The 25,450-nt window shown below is 35.3% G+C and overlaps 4 protein-coding genes across 5 annotated transcripts; 2 read left to right on the top strand and 2 right to left on the bottom strand.

Moving 5' to 3' along the window:
- The first annotated feature begins 3,473 nt into the window (after positions 1–3,473).
- LOC108975871 (ATP synthase subunit alpha, mitochondrial) lies at positions 3,474–6,576 on the top strand. Its single transcript, XM_018944665.1, has 4 exons — positions 3,474–3,693; positions 4,587–5,167; positions 5,266–6,067; positions 6,152–6,576. The coding sequence occupies exons 1-4, from the start codon at positions 3,628–3,630 to the stop codon at positions 6,359–6,361; spliced, it is 1,659 nt and encodes a 552-aa protein (XP_018800210.1). The 5' UTR covers positions 3,474–3,627; the 3' UTR covers positions 6,362–6,576.
- Positions 6,577–8,280: 1,704 nt separating this feature from the next.
- On the bottom strand, positions 8,281–11,777 carry LOC108975918 (G2/mitotic-specific cyclin-B). The gene is made up of 5 exons (XM_018944756.1): positions 11,483–11,777; positions 10,783–10,922; positions 10,479–10,717; positions 9,543–10,411; positions 8,281–9,485 (listed from the first exon to the last, which is right to left on the bottom strand). The coding sequence occupies exons 1-5, from the start codon at positions 11,513–11,515 to the stop codon at positions 9,195–9,197; spliced, it is 1,572 nt and encodes a 523-aa protein (XP_018800301.1). The 5' UTR covers positions 11,516–11,777; the 3' UTR covers positions 8,281–9,194.
- A 358-nt stretch (positions 11,778–12,135) lies between these two features.
- LOC108975421 lies at positions 12,136–13,981 on the top strand. 2 transcript variants are annotated; one of them, XM_018943909.1, is made up of 3 exons: positions 12,136–12,263; positions 12,735–13,467; positions 13,568–13,981. In XM_018943909.1, exons 1-3 carry the CDS (start codon positions 12,238–12,240, stop codon positions 13,730–13,732), a joined length of 924 nt encoding a protein of 307 aa, XP_018799454.1. In that variant the 5' UTR covers positions 12,136–12,237; the 3' UTR covers positions 13,733–13,981. The 2 variants fall into 2 exon arrangements, with proteins under 2 accessions (XP_018799454.1, XP_018799445.1); XM_018943900.1 differs by lacking the exon at positions 12,136–12,263 and having other exon boundaries at positions 12,572–13,467.
- Positions 13,982–16,295: 2,314 nt separating this feature from the next.
- LOC108975359 lies at positions 16,296–24,655 on the bottom strand. The gene is made up of 3 exons (XM_018943785.1): positions 23,903–24,655; positions 21,264–21,641; positions 16,296–17,087 (listed from the first exon to the last, which is right to left on the bottom strand). Exons 1-3 carry the CDS (start codon positions 24,560–24,562, stop codon positions 16,377–16,379), a joined length of 1,749 nt encoding a protein of 582 aa, XP_018799330.1. The 5' UTR covers positions 24,563–24,655; the 3' UTR covers positions 16,296–16,376.
- Between the last annotated feature and the right edge of the window lie 795 nt (positions 24,656–25,450).

Here is a 25,450-nt window from a genome sequence, read left to right as displayed (position 1 = left end):
CTTGTGTTAATATGTGTATATATAATTATGTATGTATGTAGTTCTAATAGAAAATACGAGCATGGCACACAAACACCGTCTGCACTGTCGCGTGTCAACCGAATCGATGCCACCTAATGCCTAACACCGCCCTCACTCACTTAACACCACCACTACATCACCAAAGGCTCGCGTGCGCTACTCGTGTCGACTTATGCCCATCGTTCGCCGCACCAACGGAAAATCTGCACGTTCTGTTACTTCCCTTGCGTGCCTGAAAATTCACATGCAGCGCTCGACGGCGACTGGCTGCTGCAAATGCTGTTGCTGCTACTTTCAGCTTTTTGTTTTACTCTTTAATTTCTTCCACTTGTTCTTCTAGATTCATATTTCATTGCTTTTCACTTTGGGTTCGTTTTTACTTTTTCTTCCTGCTTTCTCTGGGCTATTTCTCTTCTTTATATTTGAAATTTTGGAGATTGGATGTTGTGCGGCCGCTGCTCTTGCGCTTCTGATTGCTTATGGTTGCTACGTCGGTCGGTCGGTCGGTCGGTGTTTTGATTTGAACTTTCCCAGTAATGCTTTCGATTCTCTCTTTGTGTTCCTTCTGTTCGCTTAGGCTTCTCGTACTATTTTTTATTTTTTTTACTTTATATCTGTTTTTTTTTTTGTTTGCTCCTTAGAATTATCTTCTTGTTGCACGCTGTGTAAGCGTTTTTGCAAAGCTGGACTCTTTGTCAACTAGTGACTTCAAATTTGCCAATTAAAACCTTATATTTTCAGTYTGTGCATTTTAAAAAGTTAGTTTTGTGTTGTCTATCAGTATTTTCCGAATATTTTCACAGCACCGCAAGTTTACGCCTCACGCTTCGGTTGTCACCGATGCTCATTTAGCCAATATGTACAACGTTTTAAACACATTTGTGCTTGCTATCGGCTTGTGCTACAAGTTCACATGCTTAAAATAATGGTTTTACTTTCGTTTTCATTAATGGCGAACAATTTGTTCGAGCTCTGGTTTTCCGGTATGCAAAACTCTTAAGTCAATACACGCGCAACGCTTTAAACCCTTTTTCAGTTAGTAAGGTTATTTGACCACATATTTCACACTCTGAATTATAGTAATACTTTTGAATAATTTACAAGCGTTGCTCGAGATTTGGTTTAGCCAATAAAGAAAAATAATTATGCTTCATATTTTAAGACTTCTACAACACGCAAACATATTTATATTTCACCAACTACGAAAATTGATTATTTAACACTATGCGCCGTTGTTGTTGTAGCGGCCAGAAATATTCCCAAAGTATTTTTAAGAAATTTAACACTCCGAGAAGTCTTTTCGTACGCTTGTGGTAAAAACACTTTAGTGCGGCATCTGCTTGTAATTAGGTTATGTTTCCATTTGATACTTATTCCTTCATTTAAATCATTCAAACCGCGCTTATTACTGTGGTTAATTTCTTCGATTTCCATGTACACATTCTTCAGCACACGCTTTTATGGCCACAAACCTATCAATAAAGGTTTAATTGTAATTTTTCCACTGACATTATGACTTTACGCCTTTTCGAACGACAAATGAGCATACAAATGTCGCCTGCCTGACAAAGCACCTAAGAGTATACTACATATATGTATGTACATGTCGACGTATGTGAGGTAATTGTTTAATTGATAACTTTATATTTACACCACTCATATACATACACTGATAGACAACGATCACGCATAAGCTTGGACTTTTTCCATTAATTACCACTTTACCACATTTGCACAGCTTCGTTTATTTTTTCACACTATTGGCCAATGGAAACACATGACTGCGCTAATCTCAGCTGAATATGAAATTACTTCTCACACTTGTTAACCTGCAATTTTACACTCATCCGCATAACACATTATTTAATTTTTTAAGTAATTTCTTTTCGGTTAGTATTATTAATTCTTCTTTTATATATTATAAGTGATAAAAGGAGGAAACAGCGCTTCACTCGTTAATTTCACGTTTTTTAGTTGCGTTCACTAGACCACACAAACTCTGACTACTGCATATGCACACATCTTAGCCAGCAAAATTGTCGTCGTCATCGCGCTGTTCTCTTTTACTTGGCTGCTTGGAGACTCTAAATCAGGCAAGAATTTCGGAAATAAACGAAGGAATGTATGCACATATGTGTGTGTACAGCAATTTCCCCCTTATGAAATGTCGTCCAATCATCAATCCAGCTCTATTTGTCCATTCATCCAAGTGATGGCTGACAGAAATTTGCTACGAGCCTACAGCCATTCAAACAACATAGCCAGCGCTATCAGCAGCACACGCACACACACATATGCATATGCACTTGGCGCAAGCAACTCACATTCCGTACAACACATCCGGCGCAAAGCGAAGCTCAACGCGAAATCATCTGTGTCCGCACGCACAATACGCTCGTGCTTGCCACAACTGAGACTGTGGCACACGTTCTTCGCGTAGCTCAGCATCTCCAACCGTGTTTGTRACTTGGGGAGAGGCAGAGCGTAATATGCGCGGAAATTTCGCTTCCAATAGGACTTCCAAGCACTTTTACATTTTATCCTTGCGCACATGCAAGCAAATGTAGGATAAATCAGTAAAATGAGAAATTATGTGATGACACTTCGTTGCGGTGAAATCTGTGTGGACCAATAGGTATATATGTATATGAGACTGCGTGCCAAGCAATATGAAAAAACGTTTCCTTGTTGCGAAAGTTTTGACCTGACTTTCATACAAATTAAATATTGTTGCTAAAAGAATATTTCAGACATTATTTTTAGTAATAATTTTATCAAAAAAAAAACAAAGGCGTTTACTATCGTTCTTTTGGTTGTAATACAAATAGTCCAGGAAACGGAACCGTTTGAATACGCCTACCTCCTCATTGATGAGGAGAAACGGAAATGTTTCACATTTGAACAATATACCATTAATCGTTTATGCATCAGCATTTTTTCTCAGCGTTTGCAAAATTTGAAATCCAGGCCAATTAAAAACTCTCTAATTGAACTTTTAAATGAATTTAATAAAAATCCCAATAACAAGCAGTAGACTGAATATATTTTTTACGCCAATTAACTGCTGGCAATGACAACGAAATTAGTGTTACCAGCTCTAGAGTTTTTACAAGTGTTCATTTCAGTATTTAACGAAACTTTGAAACCCATGAAACTGTCCTACCAAAAAGCTTTTGAGAGTCTTATAAAAAATGATTGTAATAATAAAGATTTATTTGTTTTAATTTCAATTCACTCTTCTTGGTCTGAAATATTCTGTTGACAGCGAATATTTTCTACCATAAGTAATATAAGCAAATAATGTCGAATTATGTTAGAAATATATAAAAAAATAAGCGTAAATATTAATGGCAATCTCACTTTTTGTCAACGAATAATCGTCCAGTTTATCCAAAATTCATTCGCATTCAGCAAAAATTCATCGCGCAATTTAACGAAACTTCTAAACGTCGAACGTCGGCAATTCGTAATAATTTGCGAATAGGGTGAACGTGAACTCAGCAGCCATCAACCAACCATCTTTTGAAAAATAAGTCGAGAGAATTGTAGTTGGGTGCAAGAGATTTTCTTATTCCGGTGAAGAAATTACAGAAGAATTAAATTAAGATGTCCATGATTTCTGCACGTTTGGCCTCGTCTGTGGCCCGCACATTGCCTAAGGCTGCTACACAGGTATGCACCGGTTAAATTAAATAAAAAACTTATAAAAGAAAGAAAAACGCCTGAAAATGTGTATGCACACATTCAAATTGAAATCTTGAACTTATTGGAATAATACTGCTAGTTTTCCAAACTATWTTTGTCAATTATGTTGTGTAAATTAACTAGTCTTTACAAGAAGAGTTTTGATAGAGATCGATGAAGAAAGTTACGCAACATGCTGGTATAATTATTCACGCGTATTTTATAAAGTGTGCAGGTTGGAACATAGTGTTACATAATAGTGATTTGTTTTTGATGTAAAATAATCTAATTGTAATAGGTGTGTGATATTCCAAATTTTTTTTCAAACAAAAACTTATAATGCATTGAATATTTTTCAATTACATAATGCATAGTCCAGCAGTTACCCAAATCACCGAGTAGCGCTCGTGTGAACAGTGAACGAGACAACGATTGCTACGAGTGATATCGATTTTTAGGTTATGTTAACGATGGTGAAAATTTTAAAATGTTATACAGAGTGTATTAAAGCATGAAATGTTTTTACTTTTTTCGGAAGTCCTCCAAAAGTTGTTTACTTGGTTACACCCATAACCGGTCAATTAGCATGCATGTCTATAGAGCAATCCGTCACACTATTGCTTACATAAGAAACTAAAAAATGAGAACTTGTTCTTAATGAATTCAATATGAAATCAAAAGCAAGTGCACTCTGGGTCAGACCTTTTTAAAGTTGGTTTGAAACAATTTTAAAATTCTTGCCAGAAAATTCAAAGAGGCAATTTTATATTCACTGATGTGCCAGTCCTTTGACAACATCTGTTGTAAGCAATTGCCACAGTAAAAAAGTATCATAAAATCTCAAACATTCATTGAACGTTTTGTTTATTTCATTCGTTTAGGTCGCCTGCAAGGCTGCTTACCCTGCTGCTTCATTGGCTGCACGTAAACTTCATGTCTCGGCCACACAACGTAGCGCCGAGATTTCTTCCATTTTGGAAGAGCGCATCTTGGGTGTTGCCCCCAAGGCCGATTTGGAAGAGACCGGTCGTGTGTTGAGCATTGGTGATGGTATTGCTCGCGTCTATGGTTTGAATAACATCCAAGCCGATGAGATGGTGGAATTCTCCTCTGGTCTGAAAGGTATGGCTTTGAATTTGGAACCTGACAACGTCGGTGTTGTCGTCTTCGGTAATGACAAATTGATCAAGCAAGGTGATATTGTCAAGCGTACCGGTGCTATTGTCGACGTACCAGTCGGTGATCAATTGTTGGGACGCGTCGTCGATGCTTTGGGTAACGCCATTGACGGTAAGGGAGCTATCAACACCAAGGATCGTTTCCGTGTCGGTATCAAGGCCCCCGGTATCATTCCCCGTGTATCTGTGCGCGAACCTATGCAGACTGGYATCAAAGCCGTCGATTCGTTGGTGCCAATTGGTCGTGGTCAACGTGAGTTGATCATTGGTGACAGACAGACTGGGTAAGCAAACAAGACATATTCACATTTATTTATCTACAAAARCWTGAATATMAAAAAMATKTATGTCATCTAATTTTGTATGTATATAATTACTACAGTAAAACCGCTTTGGCTATTGATACCATCATCAACCAGAAGCGTTTCAACGATGGACAAGATGAAAGCAAGAAATTGTACTGCATCTACGTTGCCATTGGTCAGAAACGTTCGACTGTCGCCCAGATTGTGAAACGTTTAACCGATGCTGGTGCCATGAACTACTCTATCATTGTGTCGGCTACCGCCTCTGATGCTGCTCCTCTGCAGTACTTGGCTCCCTACTCTGGCTGCGCCATGGGTGAATACTTCCGTGACAAGGGAAAGCACGCTTTGATCATCTATGACGATTTGTCGAAACAAGCTGTTGCTTACCGTCAAATGTCCCTGTTGTTGCGTCGTCCACCAGGTCGTGAGGCCTACCCCGGTGATGTGTTCTATTTGCACTCCCGTTTGTTGGAGCGTGCCGCCAAAATGTCGCCCGCTATGGGTGGTGGCTCTTTGACCGCCTTGCCCGTCATTGAGACACAGGCTGGTGATGTGTCCGCCTACATTCCAACCAATGTCATCTCCATCACTGACGGTCAGATCTTTTTGGAAACTGAATTGTTCTACAAGGGTATTCGTCCAGCCATTAACGTCGGTCTGTCTGTATCCCGTGTCGGTTCAGCTGCCCAAACCAAAGCCATGAAGCAGGTCGCTGGTTCCATGAAATTGGAATTGGCTCAATACCGTGAAGTAGCTGCTTTCGCCCAATTCGGTTCCGATTTGGATGCTGCTACTCAACAACTGTTGAACCGTGGTGTGCGTTTGACTGAATTGTTGAAACAAGGCCAATACGTGCCAATGTCAATTGAAGATCAGGTAAGTGGCAAAAAAAATAGATTATGTTCTCTTAATTTGCGGTTTTACTGAACATATTTCATGGTTTTCGTTCCACACTTTTAGGTTGCTGTCATCTACTGCGGTGTACGCGGTCATTTGGACAAGATGGATCCCGCCAAGATCACAAAGTTCGAAAAGGAATTCTTGCAACACATTAAGACCAAYGAACAAGGTCTGCTCGATCAAATCGCGAAGGATGGTCAAATCTCTGAGGCCTCCGATGCCAAACTGAAGGATATTGTCTCAAAATTCTTGTCGACTTTCCAGGGTTAAGTGAAGATTTGGTGTGCAAAGCCAAGCTGAATTAGTAMAGTAGCAACAATAACAGTTACACTATTTCTTAAATTGCCGCGCGAAAAATACCAACAACAAATGCAGGTCGCGTCTACATATAATAAAACTATACACTATAAACGTAAAGATAAAGAACCAGATAAAGCGAAGAAAAAAAACGAAATTAAATAATTATAAAAAATAGAAAAACTCCATTCATGTTTCCTTTTTATTATTACTTAAATCTGTATGTATACGCATCGTAAGCTAATCATAACCAAGGGACTCAATTCGAATAAATGCTATACGGTTGCCGAATCTGCGGTATTCGCTCTAACACGTAGCTGCCAACTTCGACGAGGTCACGTGCTGAATAAGTGCGCATATAGTGCATTTAACGAGAGCGCTAAAAMATTAGTTTGTGTTCTATTTGTGGCACAAATTGGGCACTTGACTTCTTAAAACGTATTTTTCGAAAATATTGAAGTATTTATAACAATAAATTACACTGCATTCAACTAAAATTATTCTTAGGTGATACAGTCATATAACTAGTTATTGTCATGCGAAAAAAGTAATAAAGTGAGGTTAAAACAAAAATAAAATATTTATTTACTTAAAAGGTGTTTTGCCTTGTATTCTTTTTTTAAGTTGATGGGGCCCAAGTAATACTTTATCTATAATACCACTTGTATCATCACCTATTTGTTGGATGGCAGATGGCAGAAAGTACACACCTCAATGATAATGATAATATTGTAGCCACTGCTACACGTAAGCCGCAATTTAGATAACTTTTCTTATGTGACGAAAGTCCAGTTTGCTAGCATCTTCCACTTATGTATATAAATATATTCGTTAATTTGATGCATCATCTTAAAATATAAATTTCGTCGTGTGATATTATACTGGGAGTCTTTAGAGGAAATCCAAATACGTTTCGGTTAGATAAACCAGAATCTTGGAAATATGCCTCAGCATATTTTACCGTTCTTAGCTGTGTTACACCTACTGGCATTCCAATGATGTGACATTTGTCATCAAATGTTAATACCTTCATACACATCCRTTTGGGTAAATTTTATGCTTACTTTTGCGTACATAAATTTGCGGAAGGTCAGTTTGCCAGTGAAAGTATTACAGGTCTCTGTAGATTAACAGAATTTACCACAATTACAACTGTTATTGACGCTGTTGTGTTGTGTTTGTTATTATTATTGTTTACATTTTGACCAAAAAAGTGCTACTTTCTTATTTTTGCTGCGCTCCTATTCGAAATCCGAGTTTGACGGTTTTATGAGCGTCGTTATTTTTCGACACTTACGACGTAACACACACACACTAGTGAGCATTCGATTGCATGAGGGGGTCAAACTTACTTATACAGAAATATTTGATTTCCAACGGAGGAGAGCCGATAATCGAAGCGAGGCAAACAAACATTTCTTTCCCCTTATCAGCACATATACTACCGCTGAAGAAGACGCATAGCCACTACACTAAGCGACTGAAAAAATGGCCGCTGCAGTGGCAGGGGCTCAGTTTTGGGAAATGTCTACAACTTTCCAAATATACGCAATGATTGTTGTTCGGTATGCGCGATAGTAGTTAAACGGACGTGATGGAATTGACATACCTACCTCATGTGCCTCTTCCTATTCACATTCACACAAGTTTACATACATGGTAGATAGCAAATTTTTGAAATTTTCTTATGTTTCGGTATTTGGTGCGTTGCTTCGCTTCGCTGCTGAGCTACTATTACCGAAATATGCGCGGCATATCGACCTCTGTGCAGGTCGACTGGAGCAAAAACAAAAAACCATGTAAAAAAGAATAAATCCGCTTATATAAAGCAGACAGAGCATTACAAAGGATTTTAATATTTACTTGAAAAAATTCAAATTAAATGCATGGTATTATTTTTTGAGCAAAATACATTTTATTCACAATCAAAATTATTTCTGGCATAGCAGGAAAAAAACTCTCGAGGCAGCAGTAGACACCATGATGTCGCGTGCGTTCCGACTATGCTTGTGAACCTTAAATTACAAACAAATATAGCAGAAATTACATTCAGTTTGAGCCTACAAACATTGTTCAATTTAAAAATGTGTGTTTTTCTTTCTTTTTTGGGGTTTTGAACTACATTAATTCTAATTCTGCCAAAATTGGACATAATATGAATAAAAAAAAAAAACTTGCGCTGATGAGAACGCCGACTTCATGACAACCGAAGCAAGCACATTTGATAAAAGTATTTTTGAACTTATAGGTTTCGGTTGAGAAAAGAAGGCGCTTTCTCAGCAATATTTTTGATACAAAAATTGATATAAAGTACATTTAGACACTAATATACGTTGGTTAGTCGGTGGTGCTTTCCTCACATTTAGGAAATATTACATTTTCACAAACTCTAATACAGACACTACATTACATTAATTATAACAGGTATTCAGCAATTTATTTAAGACTAAATATCCGAATACTCGTACAAACAGAAGTTGAAGTTAGTATTGTCCTTGATTGCTGCTTTCGATGAAATAATTCCGCAATTGCAAACTTCCTTAATTGCTATAATGCAGAGCATTACATGGAAGTTTGTATCTATGACATTTACCGACGATCCGGGACAGTGTTTTTTAATCTAATTTAAATTGTCGCATAAAACTTAAAAGTAAAAATATATATTTTTTTTTGAAATATTTGATAATAAAAATATTGAATTGTTTATAAAATAAAGTAAAAAAAAAACTAACAATTAAACTAAACGACATAAACAAAAATTAAGCGCATTGCAGCCCCTGTCGCTATAGCTGCCCGTAACTATTTCTCATTCGGTATGGTTAATTATTGAATCAATTAGTTTATCATATAATTCTGAACGCATCGCGATTTTATATAATTTCGATGATTGGTATTTCGTGTAAACAGCCTTTAGTTTGGCAGATGGCGCATTTTGCACCACACTTGCAATTTTCGTGGCGATAGGTCTCAAATGCTCTGCGGTGTACCGCGAGTAATATTGCATTGTAGGAGACCAGAGTTTGTTGTTGAAGCCCGTTGGTGCTTTAGCGTTCTCTTTAAGCAAATGCAGGGCTAAGAAGAGAGATGCAGCGGCGATCTGACAGATAAATATTTATAAATTTTAATATATATAAAAAGTATATTCTAATATTACCTCGGACGGCTTGTATGAAGCTAAATCGTATTCGATTGATGTCAATTCGAGAAAATATTTAGCCAACGCGTGGTGTATATCTTCTACTTTAGCCGCCTTAGAGAAGCGACGCAAAAAATGTATTGGCAAAGGACGCGACAAATTGCATTCGAGTGTTTTAATGATTTTCAACTCCATTTGCACGATTTGTTTGGAATTGTATGTGTCGTCGGTTATATAGACAAAATCGGCAATCGATGGGGGAACTAACTCTTCATACTTGGCCGCAATGAATAGAGCCGTCACACCTACCAATTGCAAATGTGTGCGTTTTGTATCCTTTACTTCTTGCAAGTAGCGATCGATAATTGCCACTGTCATTTGGAATGTTTCTGGTGTTAAATGAAACTGAAAGTGTACTTCGTTAATCCAGTCGATGAGTACAGCGCGCATTTTAGGATAAACCTCCACTTGGTCATCCAAATGATTTTCCCGTATAACCTGTTCTTCCTCTAATTGAAAAAGGTAATTATATATATCATTCACGTATTCCGATACTAGTAGCAGTTGATCCGAATCGCCAGAATCAATATCTTCAATTTCAGCGAAATCTTCTACTTCAGGTGAGTATGTTTGTGCACTTGAGAATTGTGCTTCAACATTTTTGCTACTTTCGCTGTCTGAATCCGACGACTCAGAAACAGATTTGGTTTCTGGTTTTACGCTCTGTGCTATTAGTTTTCCAGCAGTAACCTTATTCGCTTCTCTTGTCAAAGCTGCCTTTAGTTTTGACAGCGACTTGAGCGATAAGTTGCTGTCTTCACGCTTTAATGTAAGTGCTTCGCCAGATTTCTTTGGTTTTTCATCCTGTGTAGCCTTTGCTTTAATAACTATGTTTACAAATAAAACAAATGGTAAACCAATTTTCAAACGCACTTCAATATACCATATACTTACGTTTTGCCTGTTGTAATTTTTGTTCCACTACTTTTGTAGTAAGCGTCTTGTGTTTGTTAAGGCCAGTCACAGCATTTCTTTGCAAAGCTGCTGTTTCAGCTCGTGTAGAATTTGATCGCGTAAGAATCTTTTTCGGCTGTTCAGCAGCAGACTTGACAGTGGCTCCTGACGCCTTTTTCCAATGTGTATCCACACGTGGTTTGGTATTTTGAATTACATTTTTCAGTTTGGAGTCAATACTGAAGAGAAAATGCATTAAATTTGTAATCAAAATACATTTTTGTTTAAAATAAATAGCACTTACTCCTTCTGTGCACCTTCTTTACCATTGGCATGCCTTAGAACTGCTCGATTCTGTAAGTCCCCTAAGGCTGCACGCTTAGTATTCTCAGTTGCATTTGCAGCACCAAATTTCTTTACCTTGGCAAAGGTGTTTGTTTCATTCTTTGAAAAAATTAAAACATTACAATTAGCACAAATTTTAAATGTAAATAATATTCGATAAGCAAATTATAATTTTTATAATATATTTTGGAAATGTATCACAATAAAAAAAAATTCGCAACCATGTGATAGAACTCGTTTATTTTCCGTGAAAAGTATAAGGGTTACTTGAATATTTGGAAATTGTTGGCATGTGCAAACAGAACACCGATTTTTTGCAAATATATAAGAATTCAATTGGGCGCCAAGTACCATACTCCATTTTGTTTCCACCCCTTCTACTTTAATACTACAGTTAAACGGGAATTCAGTTAAGAACCAATAACAAAGAACATAGATCCGATTTGGATAAGTTGTAATCATGTAGGTAGACATGTGTACACAACGACCAATTTATATGTATATATAGAAATTTATTTATGAACTAAGGGCCGAGGGCCTAATCAGCCAATTCCCTTAGTTTCCTAGTATGTATGTAATATTATTTACAGGTCATTAAATTTATTAATATTTATGAACTATAATATTATCTTTAAATTATGCTAGTTAGGTTGACTTACCTCATCAATACGGATTTTTGTAGCGCCAACCATTTTGTGGYAATTTCTTCTTAAACAATTCGACAAAAAATATAAGCTAGTTGGTAAAATTTTTTGTCTAGCGACTTTTCTTATTATTTTTTATTCTAATTCAATTGCACTTTTTGATAGAAAGAAAAAAGTTACTAAACTCCTTTCTAACTACAATTATGACAATCCACCTATTCTTTTCTGCGACAGTTCTTCTGAAATTTTAGAATAGTGGAAAATGTTGATGCACACGAACCGTTGCAATTACTGTTTGAAGCGCACTTTTAAAAAGTCCCGCACTCTACCCGAACATGGTCAAAACCCGAAGAATGCTTCGTTAAGTTCTTCGTTGAGTGCCTTTTTAACGAATTTTAGAAATCAATGATGCCATTTTGTATACTTAGCTAATTAAAAAACTGTAATAAAATATGTAGAATCTTAGGAACATTTTATTTTCATGAGAGTATAAAATAATAAATCGAAAATCAATTTGAAATCGAGTCAATAGTGTTCCAACTCTAAACAGCTAGTGTGTTATTTTATTTAATTTGGGAATTAAAAAATTTTGTTGTTGTTGTTGTTGGTACTGAATAAAACATTTTTATATATATTTCAGGAATACGAGTCCGTTCCAGTTATGTAAAACCGATTGTTGTGGAACCGTATACCAGAACTTATTGTTTATAAACCATTTGATTTCAGAGAGAACGAAAAATGCTTACTTTGGATACCTTCGGCCACTTTGTATGTTGAAAAACCAAGAAATAATTAAGTAAGTAAATGTAATTTCATACAAAAGTTGTGAAAAAAAAATTCTAGTTTTTATGCTTAGTTATATGAAAATTTCTATGAAATGCCAATTAGATCCAAACCACCAACTAATATTAGCGCAATTTATGTACAATTAATGATATACGCTTTCATTTATGGACATTAGTTTTATTCTTAGAAAGTTTTGGGTTCAATATAAATTTAAATATAAAAAGAAGTTGGCAGCTTCATTTAACGAATAGTCATACAGTTTACAGCGACATCAAACGTAAATTTATTTTTATTGACAATCATAAGACATATGTTGACAAAAATTGAAAATTGTTTTTTTTTCTTTTGTATATTCTTTGTTTTCTTTGGAATTTCCGGAGTCTTGATAAAAATCGAACTTAATCAATTGAAATTTTCGAATTAATTTTAACGAAAATAAAAAAATGCCTAAACTAAAAAAATTTCTGCCTGGCATTTTCAGTAATGGCAAAGATTCTCAAAAAACTAGCAATAAAAGTGAGACCGAAGACGTTAACCTTGGTAGTAAAAGTGTTCCAGGAAGGCTAGAAACCGATGCTCTGCCCGTTGATGAACCTGAAGAATTACAAGTTAGCAATAACAACACACCAACACCTTCAACAGAACTAACAGAATCAGTGGTTCGGGAACTCTCCGCACCAAACTATAATTCAGTTGATTCAGCAAATTATACAAATGCATTCGAAAGTGAAACTGGATTGAACTCCCAGACGGGAGCAGTTGCCTTGCAGTCAAACAGCAATGCTTTGACGCCAACATCAGCCGGTGCCATGGCACCAACTACTATGAACACCATGAATGTACATAATGCTCAACAACAAATGGTAATGCAATTCTCCAACATAAAACAGCTGCATTTTGGTTCAGTCTATAATTTTAACAGCAACATAAGTGGTATAGCTACCAACAACACACGCAAAAGTGGTAAAAGTGACGAACCCAATTCTCCTAGTTGTTCTAATGGTGTAGACAACACAAAAAGACAACTACCACGTAAAACTACTTCAATTGTGGCTATGATGCAGTCACGTGAAGAGCCAAATCACCGTATATTGGAAACTATATCTACACACCTGGGCGAAGGTTGGAAACATGTGATGCGAGAGCTGGGTCTCTCGGAAGGACAAATCGAGCAAGCCGTAATCGATCATCAAATGCATGGTGGAATCAAAGAGGTATATTCTTATGCTCATACAAAATTTAAAAGCTGTTCAAATTATTGAGAATTTAAATACTTGTAGTCAAGCAAGTCAATAAACGATAATAACTTTTCAGGTGATTTATCAGCTACTGCTGCAATGGATCCATGATGCTGATGATAATGTAGCAACGCTTGGACATATTACTTCTCTGCTGTGGGAGTTAAACCATCGCGACTGTGTGCAGCGCATGAAATTAGTTTACAAATCCGAAGTGGACAGAAGAAAACCTTCTTCATAATGTTAAACATTTCTACGTTGTTAAGGTTATATGCCGTGCCTTATAGGATTGACGGGCGAAGCCCAGGTTCTCGTTAAGTAGTGTATATATCTGTATATACACTATTATTTTCAAAATTTTCATTTGACTCTTTCAGTGTAAGGAGTAAAAAAACTATGTACTGTGCAATATTGTATTCTTGGTACAATCTCTGAATACTTAAGATTTGGATAAAGTAAAACTTTTTATAATAACTTTTTTTTAATAAAAGTATATTTTATATGGTTGTACAATAAAATGAAAATAGTGCACAAATGTTTGAAGATTAAAACCCCGTCTTATGACCATGAGCATGTTCAAAAATATCCATTGCCATGGCTAAATACATACATACATATATTATATGTTACATGCAAATGTCTGTACTGTAATTGTTCAATCCTATTGATTGTTATGCTTAAAGTTTGTTATTGAAATAGAATCTGTTCATACACGTATATAAGCAGTTGTTTGGCGAAATCAAATTAAAGTGATTCCAATATTGATAAGTTAAAATGCATATTTTGGTTTTAGATTTTAATAGGGTTTTAAGCACAATTTTAATCCATGTATGTATACAAATTTTTGTAAATGTTTAAATTTATAAAATTTTGAAATTTTATAGAAAATTTAAATATGAATTTAAGTGCATATACTAGAAATTCCTATGAAAAAGTTGATATCGAATATACACAAGTTTATGTAAAACTGCATTTGTAAATTTTTAATTTTATTTTGATTAATGTAAAAATTCGTGATGTGTTAATGAAAAATTTCCCACAAAGACGWTTTATAATGACAATAAAAGCTTTAATGTTAAAAAAAAAATGATAAGCAATTGGCAATTTTGTATGGATATAATTAAAAATATTTTTTTTTTTTTCAATAAAACATAGAACTATATTTGTTTAAAAACTAAAAAAACATGCGCTTATTTKTGTTTTTTGGTAGCAGCGAATAACTAAATGTAATAAACATAGGTAAATAAAAGTCCAAACAGACTATGTTATAGGCCAGTTTTGGTTTGTTTGAGACTAAAATTGTATGCTCTGCCTTTTCGATACAARTAATAGTTAGTGTCATAGCTACAATTTCGAAATACATACGTGTTCCAAAAAATAACTTAATAATAATAGTCGGATCTGTGGAATGGATATGGTTACATAAACAGCCAAGCACTGTCAGAGCGGCGATATTCCTGCATATCTGGAGAATATTTTCTGCCGCTCAAACAACTGTCTTTCGATGATTTTAGATATTATGTTACAAACTATTTTTTTACGATTTGTAACCACACGGATGCTAAGAAGAGAGAAAACCTTAACGTCGGCTGCACCGAAGCTATAATACCTAGGATGAATATACAAGTTTCCATTGAAGAACTTGATTTTGATAGGCCTGACCTAAAAGCACGCATTCGCGTACTGTAGAATTGCTGACAAATGGGCAGCTTCTTGTAGAGAAAAATACATGTGCACAATTTCAGAGCGATATCTCAAAAACTGAGCGAACAAATAGATGGGCCTGTTCCCAAGACAATCGGGTCTACGTAACTGAAACAGACCCAAATTTTTTAACTCGGCAGAATTCTGCCGATACAATAACAAGATGCATTTGACTAAATCGAGTCAGCTCGTCACGCAGATCATTTATACATTCATGTACATATGTATGTATGTATGTATATATATCATAGAGCTTCTCACTTTTCCTTTGTACAAACCTTCTGGCAAACTTAATATGCATTATTCAGTGTATAAAGATAAAATATGGATTATAAGCGATTACATATTAATATGCAGACATATAAAGAATAGTTTTTTTAATTACTAATAGACAAGGTCACTTGAAAATCACTTTTGTAGAGGCTTACGTTATCATCTTTCGAAGTGACAATCGACTGTGCTATACAGTACATAGTATATAAATCCGTATAAGTAATTAGTAAAATATATGTAGGTGTATGTATATGCATATGTATATTAGAGAGGGTTGATTTACAGGGATTCTTTTGAACAACTTTGCCTAAAAGAATATGGGTTCAAAACTGGTTTCGAGCCAACGGTTTTTAAATGAAATTTAATTTTACGGCATAGTATAAATTTCTTCGTTCAATTTTGAGGTATCTGAATGAAATTTAATACAAAGGTGCCATTATTCAGTTTGCGTTTTTTTTCGATGTCATCGGGTGTTTCGTCTGCTTTCTCCAACTTTAGATTAAGAAAATCAAGCGTCAAAGCGGCCCTTCCCTGGAACCTCGTTTAGTATACAGTTAATCGGCAGGAAGATTTCAAGTCAAGAAGTAACTTTCCGTAACGATTCTATGCTCTATTTTTCATGGGTTGTGAGGGTTCATTGTTTCTGTTACCAAAAAACAAAACAAAAAACCGCAGGAGCTGTATTCATTGTTTAAGTACATTTTATCACGCCATTATAAAAAAACATACACATGTACATACATACTTATATAAAACAAAYACATGCGATGCTTGATAATTATTCCCGAACGTCATTATCAGCATCTGTTTAAATCAAATCTCTAAAGTTTCATACGCTTAACATTTCATTTTATTTCACTTAAAATCACAATTATATCATTATCACATTCTCTTTTGTAACACAATCTTTATACAATCCTTTGGATTTTCTCCTTAAACATATCTACAAGCATTTGTGCGCCATAACCATTCGATTGATTATAGTTCGGTATTTGGCYCATGCGAGCGACCCAAGCTTTCAATTTCGGATACTTAGCCGCATCGATGGGCGCCAACCCAGCGAAACTGGTAACGGTCGAGATGTTACTAAAGTCGGCTAGAGTGATGGTCGGTCCGCACAGGTAGGGTTGGTCAGCGAGAAAGACCTCCAGAAAGTCGTATGCCTCATAAATTGCATCAATTTTAGCGCGTGGCACTTCGATAGCGTTGYCATAGAAGAGAGGCAATGCTATGTTGCGTAAACAGCCTTGGAACAAAACTCCCGTTTCAAAATGTAGACGCTGATCGACAATGGCGCGTTGGATGAAGTCCTTCGGATAAAGTGYATCGTCTTTAGCGTAGCGACGTACCAGATATGCCATAATTGCATGCGAGTCCCAGAGGTATTGACCATCATCCTCCAGCAAAGGTACAGTATGCTGYGGATTCTTCCGCATAAATTCTGCCGTTTTGTGCTCWCCATCAAGTAGTTTGACTAATTTGTATTCGTATTGTAGACCCAGCGCTGCCAGGGTCATTTTCACAGCGCGCACTGGTGGGCTTGGCTCCACGCCATACAACACTAGTTTTCCCATTTTCTTCTGGTTACAGGTTTTCGTAAATGTTTCGTGTGGATTTATCTATCTGCTTGAATGGAGGATTTCATCCGTTGCGACTGTTTCTGCTGGCGACCGTGTTGAGCGCTTGTACTTAACTGAGCCGCTGGAAGCGCGATTGCTTCGGTTTTATTCGATTGGACTTTGTTTATTTTGAAACTTACAATGTGTGGTATATTGAAAACACAAGTACATATTTAACGCGTACGTAATCATACGCTAGTAAAAATGTGCGACATACACGCTTATAAATACATATGTATAAATTTACAAAGAACACCTGGTTATCACGAGCTCTCCGCCTAAAATTCAGTACCAGTAGCTACCATACTCGTTTCATTTCACAGAATTGTAAGTAGTTCAGTTTGATATAATAATTATATATTTATATTGGCATATAAATTATATATGTTATAGTGGTCCGATAACAGCTGTGCCGACAAATGAACAGCTACTTGGAGAAACTTCAGATTGATATCTCAAARACTGAGGGACTAGTTCGTATATATATAGCAGACAGACGGATTTGGCCAAATTTACTCGGCTAGTCATGCTCGTCATTTATGTACATATCGGTAGTCGAAAAAGTCTTTTCGTATTTCTAATCATACTTCAACTTACTTTTTTTTTTTAATAATTCTGCCATTTTTTCGCTAGAGACATCATTCAATCTAGTTTTTCGGCGAAAAACTGCGACAAGAAATTTTCACAGACTTCTTTTGAAGCCAACTTTATTCCATTAAGGGAGTTCTGCATTGACTCAAACAAATGGTAGTCCGATGATGCAATATCAGGAATATATGGCGGATGCATCAAAACTTCCCAGAGAAAGCTCTCCCAGTTTTTGGCGAGTCATCAAAGATGTGTGTGGTCCAGCGTTGTCCTGATTGAAGACTAAGCCTTTTCTATTGATCAGTTCTGGCGGTTTTTTTYCGATTGCTTGCTTCAATCTCATTAATTGTTGACAGAAAAATGTAGAACCAATCGTTCGAACAGGCTGGAGCAGCTCATAGTGGATAGTTCCGTTTCAATCCCACCAAACACTCAGCATAATCTTTCGAGGCGTCAATCCTGGCTTTGCGACCATTTATTGAGCTTCACACGCTTGGACCATGATCTTTTTCTCACATTATTGCCGTATTTGATCCACTTTTYGTCTTATGCTACCATTCCTTTCAGAAATGGYTCGATTTCATTTCGTTTCASCAAAGAATCGCAGATGTTAATTCGGACCATTCAATTTTTCACAGACAATTCATGTGTACCCAAACAGCAAACCTTCTATTAAATGGTTCAAAAGCGTTTGATGATGAATGTTAAGTTCCTTAGCGATGTCATGGCTGCCTGGTCAATCTTTTCCATAATTTCATCGAATTTTTCAACGATAGGTCGAAATTAATTGTTTTTGACTAAATRAAGCTTAAAATCTCACCTTTCCAACACTATATGGTATGATACAATGTGATTTGTAGCATTGAAGATATACAACTGGAACAACATCTATTGGCAAAATACGAAAAGACTTTTTCGACTACCCAATATTTTATAGTCTTCGAAATTTCTTTTGGGTTTTACGAACTTCGTGGAAAACTTAATATATCCAGTTTAAATAACAAAAAACGGTGAAAAGTGTTCGTTTTCAGATTGTCTCACATTCAGCCTTAATTTTTATTTAAAATTAAAAAATAAAAAAAAATCGAAAACGATCGATTTTATTTTTCAACAAACTTAATTATTATTGCTATTGGCCTTGGATGGCTTATATCTCTYCATTATCGCTAAATTTCTATGAGAACAGGAAAATATCGCAAAGGCCCAGGTCCAGAATATGTTATGAAGTGACAGCAATTTCTKTGAGTAGTAGCATGATGCTACCTCAATAAAACATCTCTCTCCTCTCTTCTTCTAATATTTATCTGAACCTCTTATTGATTTTCGTTAATATGTTTAACTAAAACTTATTGATTATATAGTATGTAAATATTATTATGAAACACTAAACTATCTCTCTCTCTGAGTCGGCTAAAACTTTTTGTTGCGCTTTGTTATTCATTTCAATATATGTATGTATGTATACATATACATATATTAATAAATATGGACTTAATATTCAAAGTTATTTATTTATTACTTCAAATTGTCCAATAAATAATTCAACTAATTAATTTGTTTCGTAAGGCAGCCACTCTACCTGACTATCTATTGCAGAACTGCAGTAATACTTTTTGTGCTATAAATAAAAGTAAAGAGCCACCAATAATACAAGTACCCAAAAAATTGGGTTTGCGAGGGTTTGGGTTTTGCCAACAAATAGGCGCATGAATAACACTAAAAAAAAACATTAACATCGGCTGCACYGAAGCTATAATACCCTTCAAAGGTACATTTTTTGTAGAATAAAAGGGTATCATAAGATATTTTTCTTGATTTTAAACGGTCCGATCTGATCTGATGTGCCCGAACTGTATAATTTGGTCAGAGAATGCTGAAACACACACTCTTACAGTAATAAGTCGGCGAACTCACCGACGACATTCTATGACGAATACGCTTTTCAWACTCGAATTTTTAAATGCAATTTGACAATGATAGCTTTTATCTTTAACAACAACTAAAGGCCGAGTAGGAATGGGTACTTGTACGTCAAAGACGGATAAGTATGCGAAAGAAGAGGTGTACGTAACGTATAGGTATGTCACAAAGAATGCGTTGCGTAGGTAAACGAAAATCAKCTGTTCTTCATCAAATGGCAATTGGCCATTGAGAGCTCGGAGGCTTTTCGGGTAGAGTGCGCATTGTCAATCGGTCACTTTCCATATACATAAMTGCACAAAATTAACTCAGCTGTCATATGCATACTTTTTCGCAACGGAATAAACGTACTCGTATTTTGCACTAATTCTAAAACGTGATCGTAGTTTTATTCATATATTTTTGGCTTAAACACTTATKTTAATTTTGAGAAATTCTGAAAAGTGTTAGATATAATCAATATTTGATTGAAATTCCCAGAACTGCTCATTGCGATGATTACTCTACTTGCTAGCAATGAGTACTTCTCGATAACAAAACGAGTGTTGAGCCGTTTGCCATGACAAATGAGCAGTTGAGTAAGGCGCTGTTCTGACAAGGCAGTCTCTGTTACGGCAATCAGCTGTGTCCAAATTCGAAATAATATTTGAATATATTATCTTACATATGTATGTATGTAGCAGTAATTGATAGAAAATAGAGTAAAAAGATAATGCAAACATTTTTGAGTGCTACAAAAAGTCAAACTCATTGCTTAGGTTTGCCTAAAATATTACTAAGATGAYACTAATTATTAAAGCTTCTTCAATAATATATTCCGAATGTGAGTATTAAATATAAAATGCTTRTARCCAKGTTGTAATWTCGAAATATACTAATAACGATTCAWAGAATTGACAAATTGGAGTCTATATTGTMCTATCGGCTGTCCGAACAGCAATCGGCTATCTGATTTCTTACGAATGATAGACATTATATCGCAGTTAAACCTTTTTTTGTTTTTCGATAAGCCTGTAATTAACATAAAAATACATATAAAAACGTTAAAAAAGATGTCGGTTTTTAATAGCAACACTCCTAATTATGTCACCACCACTGTATCTCAAATAATACAGTAGATCTCACGGTGGAGAAGAGAATACGCTCCCACARAACCGGCAGATAGACATACTATAAATACACAACATACGATAACGACTGATTATTTATTGATTAAATAATTATAATGATAGTGTTTTTGTTTGTCTACGTATATTATCTTTGTGTCTCTTTAATAACAATTATATGGTCATTTAGAAAAACTTTGCTTTGATATTTTCCAGTTTTCTATTAAATATTTATCTGAAATATGCAATACATATGTACATATTTATGTAACAGGATATGTACATATGTATGTATATCTCAGATTAAGGTACGATGGTAGTATTCTACGACTTAATCAACTAGATTAAATGATTTCCATAGTAAGGTAAGTTAGGTTAGGTTCCAACAGGAGTAGTCATCGTTTAGGATGTCTGCGCTAGACGTGAGTTTTAACAGACTCAGCAGCCTCACTGTCGATACCTCCTCCGGTGCATCATACTAGGTAACTTGTCCAATCGTTTAATCCATGCAAATTGTGATACTCTCGCTCTCTTGCATGCATCGCTCTATATACGCATGCACTGAGGAGATCGATGTTATCAGTGAAAAATCCRCAATGGTCAAGTTTTCGCCGGCATCATAAGGATGATACTGTAAGAATTTGTTCACTATACCATAAACCTCAACCATATTGTCGATTTTTTGCTGTGGCACATTAGTTTCATTATCGAAGATTATAGGTTTTGTKGTTCCGCGTAGGTCACGCTCAAAGGCCATACTGGCCTCAAAGTATAAGCCGTGATCGACAACTGAACGTTTCACCAGATCTTTAGGATAGTGCGAATCATCTTTATCATATTTGGTTGTTRAGTATGCGATAATAGCAGGTGAATCCAAAATCGCCTGATATTCCTCCGATTTATTACCTCGAGCAAGTATGTAAATCGAGATGTCTAAATTCTTATGGTAAATCCAACGCCTCCAATGTCAATACTATACTACGGAGTTGTGGGCTGACTTCTATACTATACAACACATTTTTCCTATTTTTATTAATTAATTTTTTCTTAACAATGAGATAAACAGATGAAATGTTTGTCCGGTAACGAGTTACAAACATTGGATAACCCTAGAYTTGCAATATTTATTGCCGTTATACATAGCTGTTTATACTGTGTGCAAAATAAGAATGATAAAGATACAGACGCTAAATTTTCACCGTTACTTTTTTCGGTTTGGGTTGTGACAGATATAATGTTAAACTAGGTGAAAACAACAATTTTATCATTTTTATGTTTATATTTGCACTTATCTACATTTATTTCTTATATTCTTCTTATGATCAAAAATTGTGAGTGATTATTAATCCGCTGATTTCACAATTTTATTAACCTGACTCAGCACTTTCTAAATGATAAAAAGCTTACTACAAAAAATAAACCGTTAAATGATCTATGCCATCAGAAATATCAATACAATTATGTACGTGAATTTTAAAAGTAAACCAATTTTTGTATTTAATACAAGAAGAATTTTTTGAAACAAGTGTAAAAGTGTGTGATATTATAATTTTACAATGCGTTATGACAAGTAGTGAGTAACCTAATTACGTTCTTGTTTTTTCAATTTGGTCACTCTGATTGAGGTATCTCCAAAACATGCCTTACGTATCGAAAAACGTTGGCGATTATTTTTTACGAACGGGAAAAGAAGTCGTTTGGTTCACAACTATACATCCATACAGTCAACTGCTGTTTACTTCGGGTTCATGCGCCTAAATCCTCGATTCATCATCTGTCAGGATGGCATAGTCATGTTTCAAAGCAACGCGAACATATATATTTTCACTCAATTGTGAATGAATGTATGCCAGTTATGCCTATAGTTGTCTTAATTTCATCATATGTTCCATGATGATCTTGGAATATCAGTTTCCAGAACAACAACTGATTTTGAACGACCTTCCCGAAATAAGTCTTGAATGTACGGCCTCGATTATATTAATCATACTATCGAAACATTGGTCCTTGATGGAGCTTCATCGTCAAAAATTGAGTTAAGTTCATCTATGCACTCTTGATAAGTTAGTCCTCGACGAAAGTTGTAAAAAAATGGTCGAAAAGAATATTTTAAGTCACTGTAACCAGCACAAATAGCGGTTGTATGTCAAAACGTTCTGAGAACGCATACCATCAAAAATGTCAAACTTTACAATAAAATTGTGAATTTCCACTCTACGCAACCTACGTAAGTAAGATCATTATTATACATTCTGTATATACTATATGTATGTACATATTTTGTTTTTTTTCCAAAGATTACAACCTGTTATCAAAATTTATTTATTATCAAAATGATCCGAGCGCATCCCCCAAAGCCAAACTCATGGTCTCCTTCGTTTTCGATTTCTTTGTTACTTTTATATACATACTTACATATGTATTTTCCTAACACATTAATCGCTAATATCGTAAGTATAAACCTGAATAACGAACAACATTATATTTAGTCATAGGAAGACAGAGGTGAGAGTCTGAACCGATTTCACCGGTGGCGTCGACACCGCTTACGCAATTATAGCSGAGTTAACAACCGCGCGCCAGTCGTTTCTTCTTTTCGCTMCGTGGTATATATGACTAAATACTAACTTAAAATAGCATTTTTTGAAAAACAAAAAATTTATTTGTCAATATAAATTTTTTTCGGTTTATTCCGTACGTTSCCAAGAAACGATTTTCTCTTAAATCAATCAATCAGTCAATAAATCGATAATCGAATAATAAGATAATACGTATGTATAATGACCCCCGTTTAGAAAATTATGTCATTTTTTAATTGAGAAATAAAACAACGTTTCAAAATAAATAGAAGTGTTCCTATAAATATGACCACCAGTGTATATACATACATATATTTGATCTCACGGTGTGGAAAAAAATACACTCCCACAGAACCTRTTTCAGTATTTTCTCTCTTCTAGTCGCTATAATTACAAATAATTATATTATCATTGATCAAAGCTCTGCAGTTATATTTTTTGCTTTCTATTAAACATTTATTTGAAAGGTTTATATTTTCAGTCGTATTGTTTACACTACATATATGTACATATATAACAAATATTATACATACAGATAGATAACTGTAGTATCGAAAACAATTTTACAACACAAAACTGATTAAAGAACACACATTTATGCGTATATTTCAGATTAAGGTACGATGGTTATATTTTTCGACTTAATCAATTCGATAAACTGCTTAACTCCGTTGCCGTTCGCTTTCTCATAGTAAGGTAACTTCTCCAAGCGCTTAATCCATGCAACCAAATTGGGATACTTAGTGGCATCGCTATCTATATAAGCATGCATTGAGGAGATCGATGCTATCAGTGATAAGTCTGCAATGGTCAAGTTGTCGCCGGCAACATAAGGATGATCCTGTAGGAATTTGTTCACTATACCATACACTTCAGTTATATTGTCGATTTTTTGCTGTGGCACATTAGTTTCATTATCGAAGATAATAGGTTTTGTTGTTCCACGTAGTGCGCGCTCAAAGGCCATACTAGCCTCAAAGTATAAACGGTGATCGACAACTGAACGTTTCACCAGATCTTTGGGATAGAGAGAATCATCTTTGCCATATTTGCTTGCTAAGTATGCGATAATAGCATGTGAATCCAAAATCGCCTGACCATCATCCAATAAAGCCGGTACTGTACCGCCTGGGTTAATTTTCAGAAATTCCTCCGATTTATTGGCTTTAGCAAACAAATCGACATTTATAAATTCATATGGTAAATCCAATGCTTTCAGTGTCAATAATACACTACGGACTGGTGGACTGGCTTCTATCCCATACAATACAATTTTGCCCATTTTTATTTTAATTATTATTTATTTTTTTTCAACCAGGAACAAACAGCCGAAATGTTTACGCGGCAACGAGTTTCAACTGACTTGCAAATTTGATTGTATATTAGCTATTTATACCCAGCGCTGTGGAGTTAATTTGTGTGAAAAAGAGAGACTGACCACATACGAATGCTTTCATGTTCCATATTTGCAATAAAAATATCAACATACATATGTATAGGTACGTGCAAAATGGCGAGACATGCATCATAAACCTACTCCACATGGTCTAGAGAGTACTCTAGTAACAAATAAAATTCATAAAAAATGTATTGATCACTTAACAAAGTCCTAGACCAGATATTCCAACTCTTCAGAGCATCAGAGTTCTTCCTGAAAGACGTGCAGACGTGACTACTCGTTCTTTTCATACTTTCGAGACTACGTTTCTTGTTAGATACTTGAAGGTACTAGAACAATGTTACATATCGTCACCTAAAATGCAAAATAACGTAACAACATTTTCGAAAATTTACAGTGGTGTGAATGAAACACGAAATTAAATGGAACAACAGTGAAAAAAAAAACTTAATATGGTGGACGTATGTAATATTATGTATGGAATTTGAGGTAGTGAATCGTGATCCAAATTTTTGATGATACGTTATTTTGCATTTTAGGTGACGATATATACGATGTACATATATACATATATAAATATTTGTAACGTGAACGAGAATTGAAAGTGTTAAAATTTGTCAGGTATGTTTTCGTATTCCCGATGATATTTGTACTTTCATATTGAATATACAAGTAAATTATCGTTTCAGAAAAAACAAATAATTACACTTTCTAGCACTTCTCATATAGAGCCGTCAACTGGTCCACTGCTGTTTAATAGATGACTAGTAG

This window comes from Bactrocera latifrons, unplaced genomic scaffold (assembly GCF_001853355.1).
Source record: "Bactrocera latifrons isolate USDA-ARS-PBARC rearing strain unplaced genomic scaffold, ASM185335v1 scaffold_114, whole genome shotgun sequence".
Lineage (NCBI taxonomy): Eukaryota > Metazoa > Arthropoda > Insecta > Diptera > Tephritidae > Bactrocera > Bactrocera latifrons.
The sequence above is the reverse complement of the archived record's forward strand: the minus strand, read 5'-3'. Positions and strand labels throughout refer to the sequence as shown.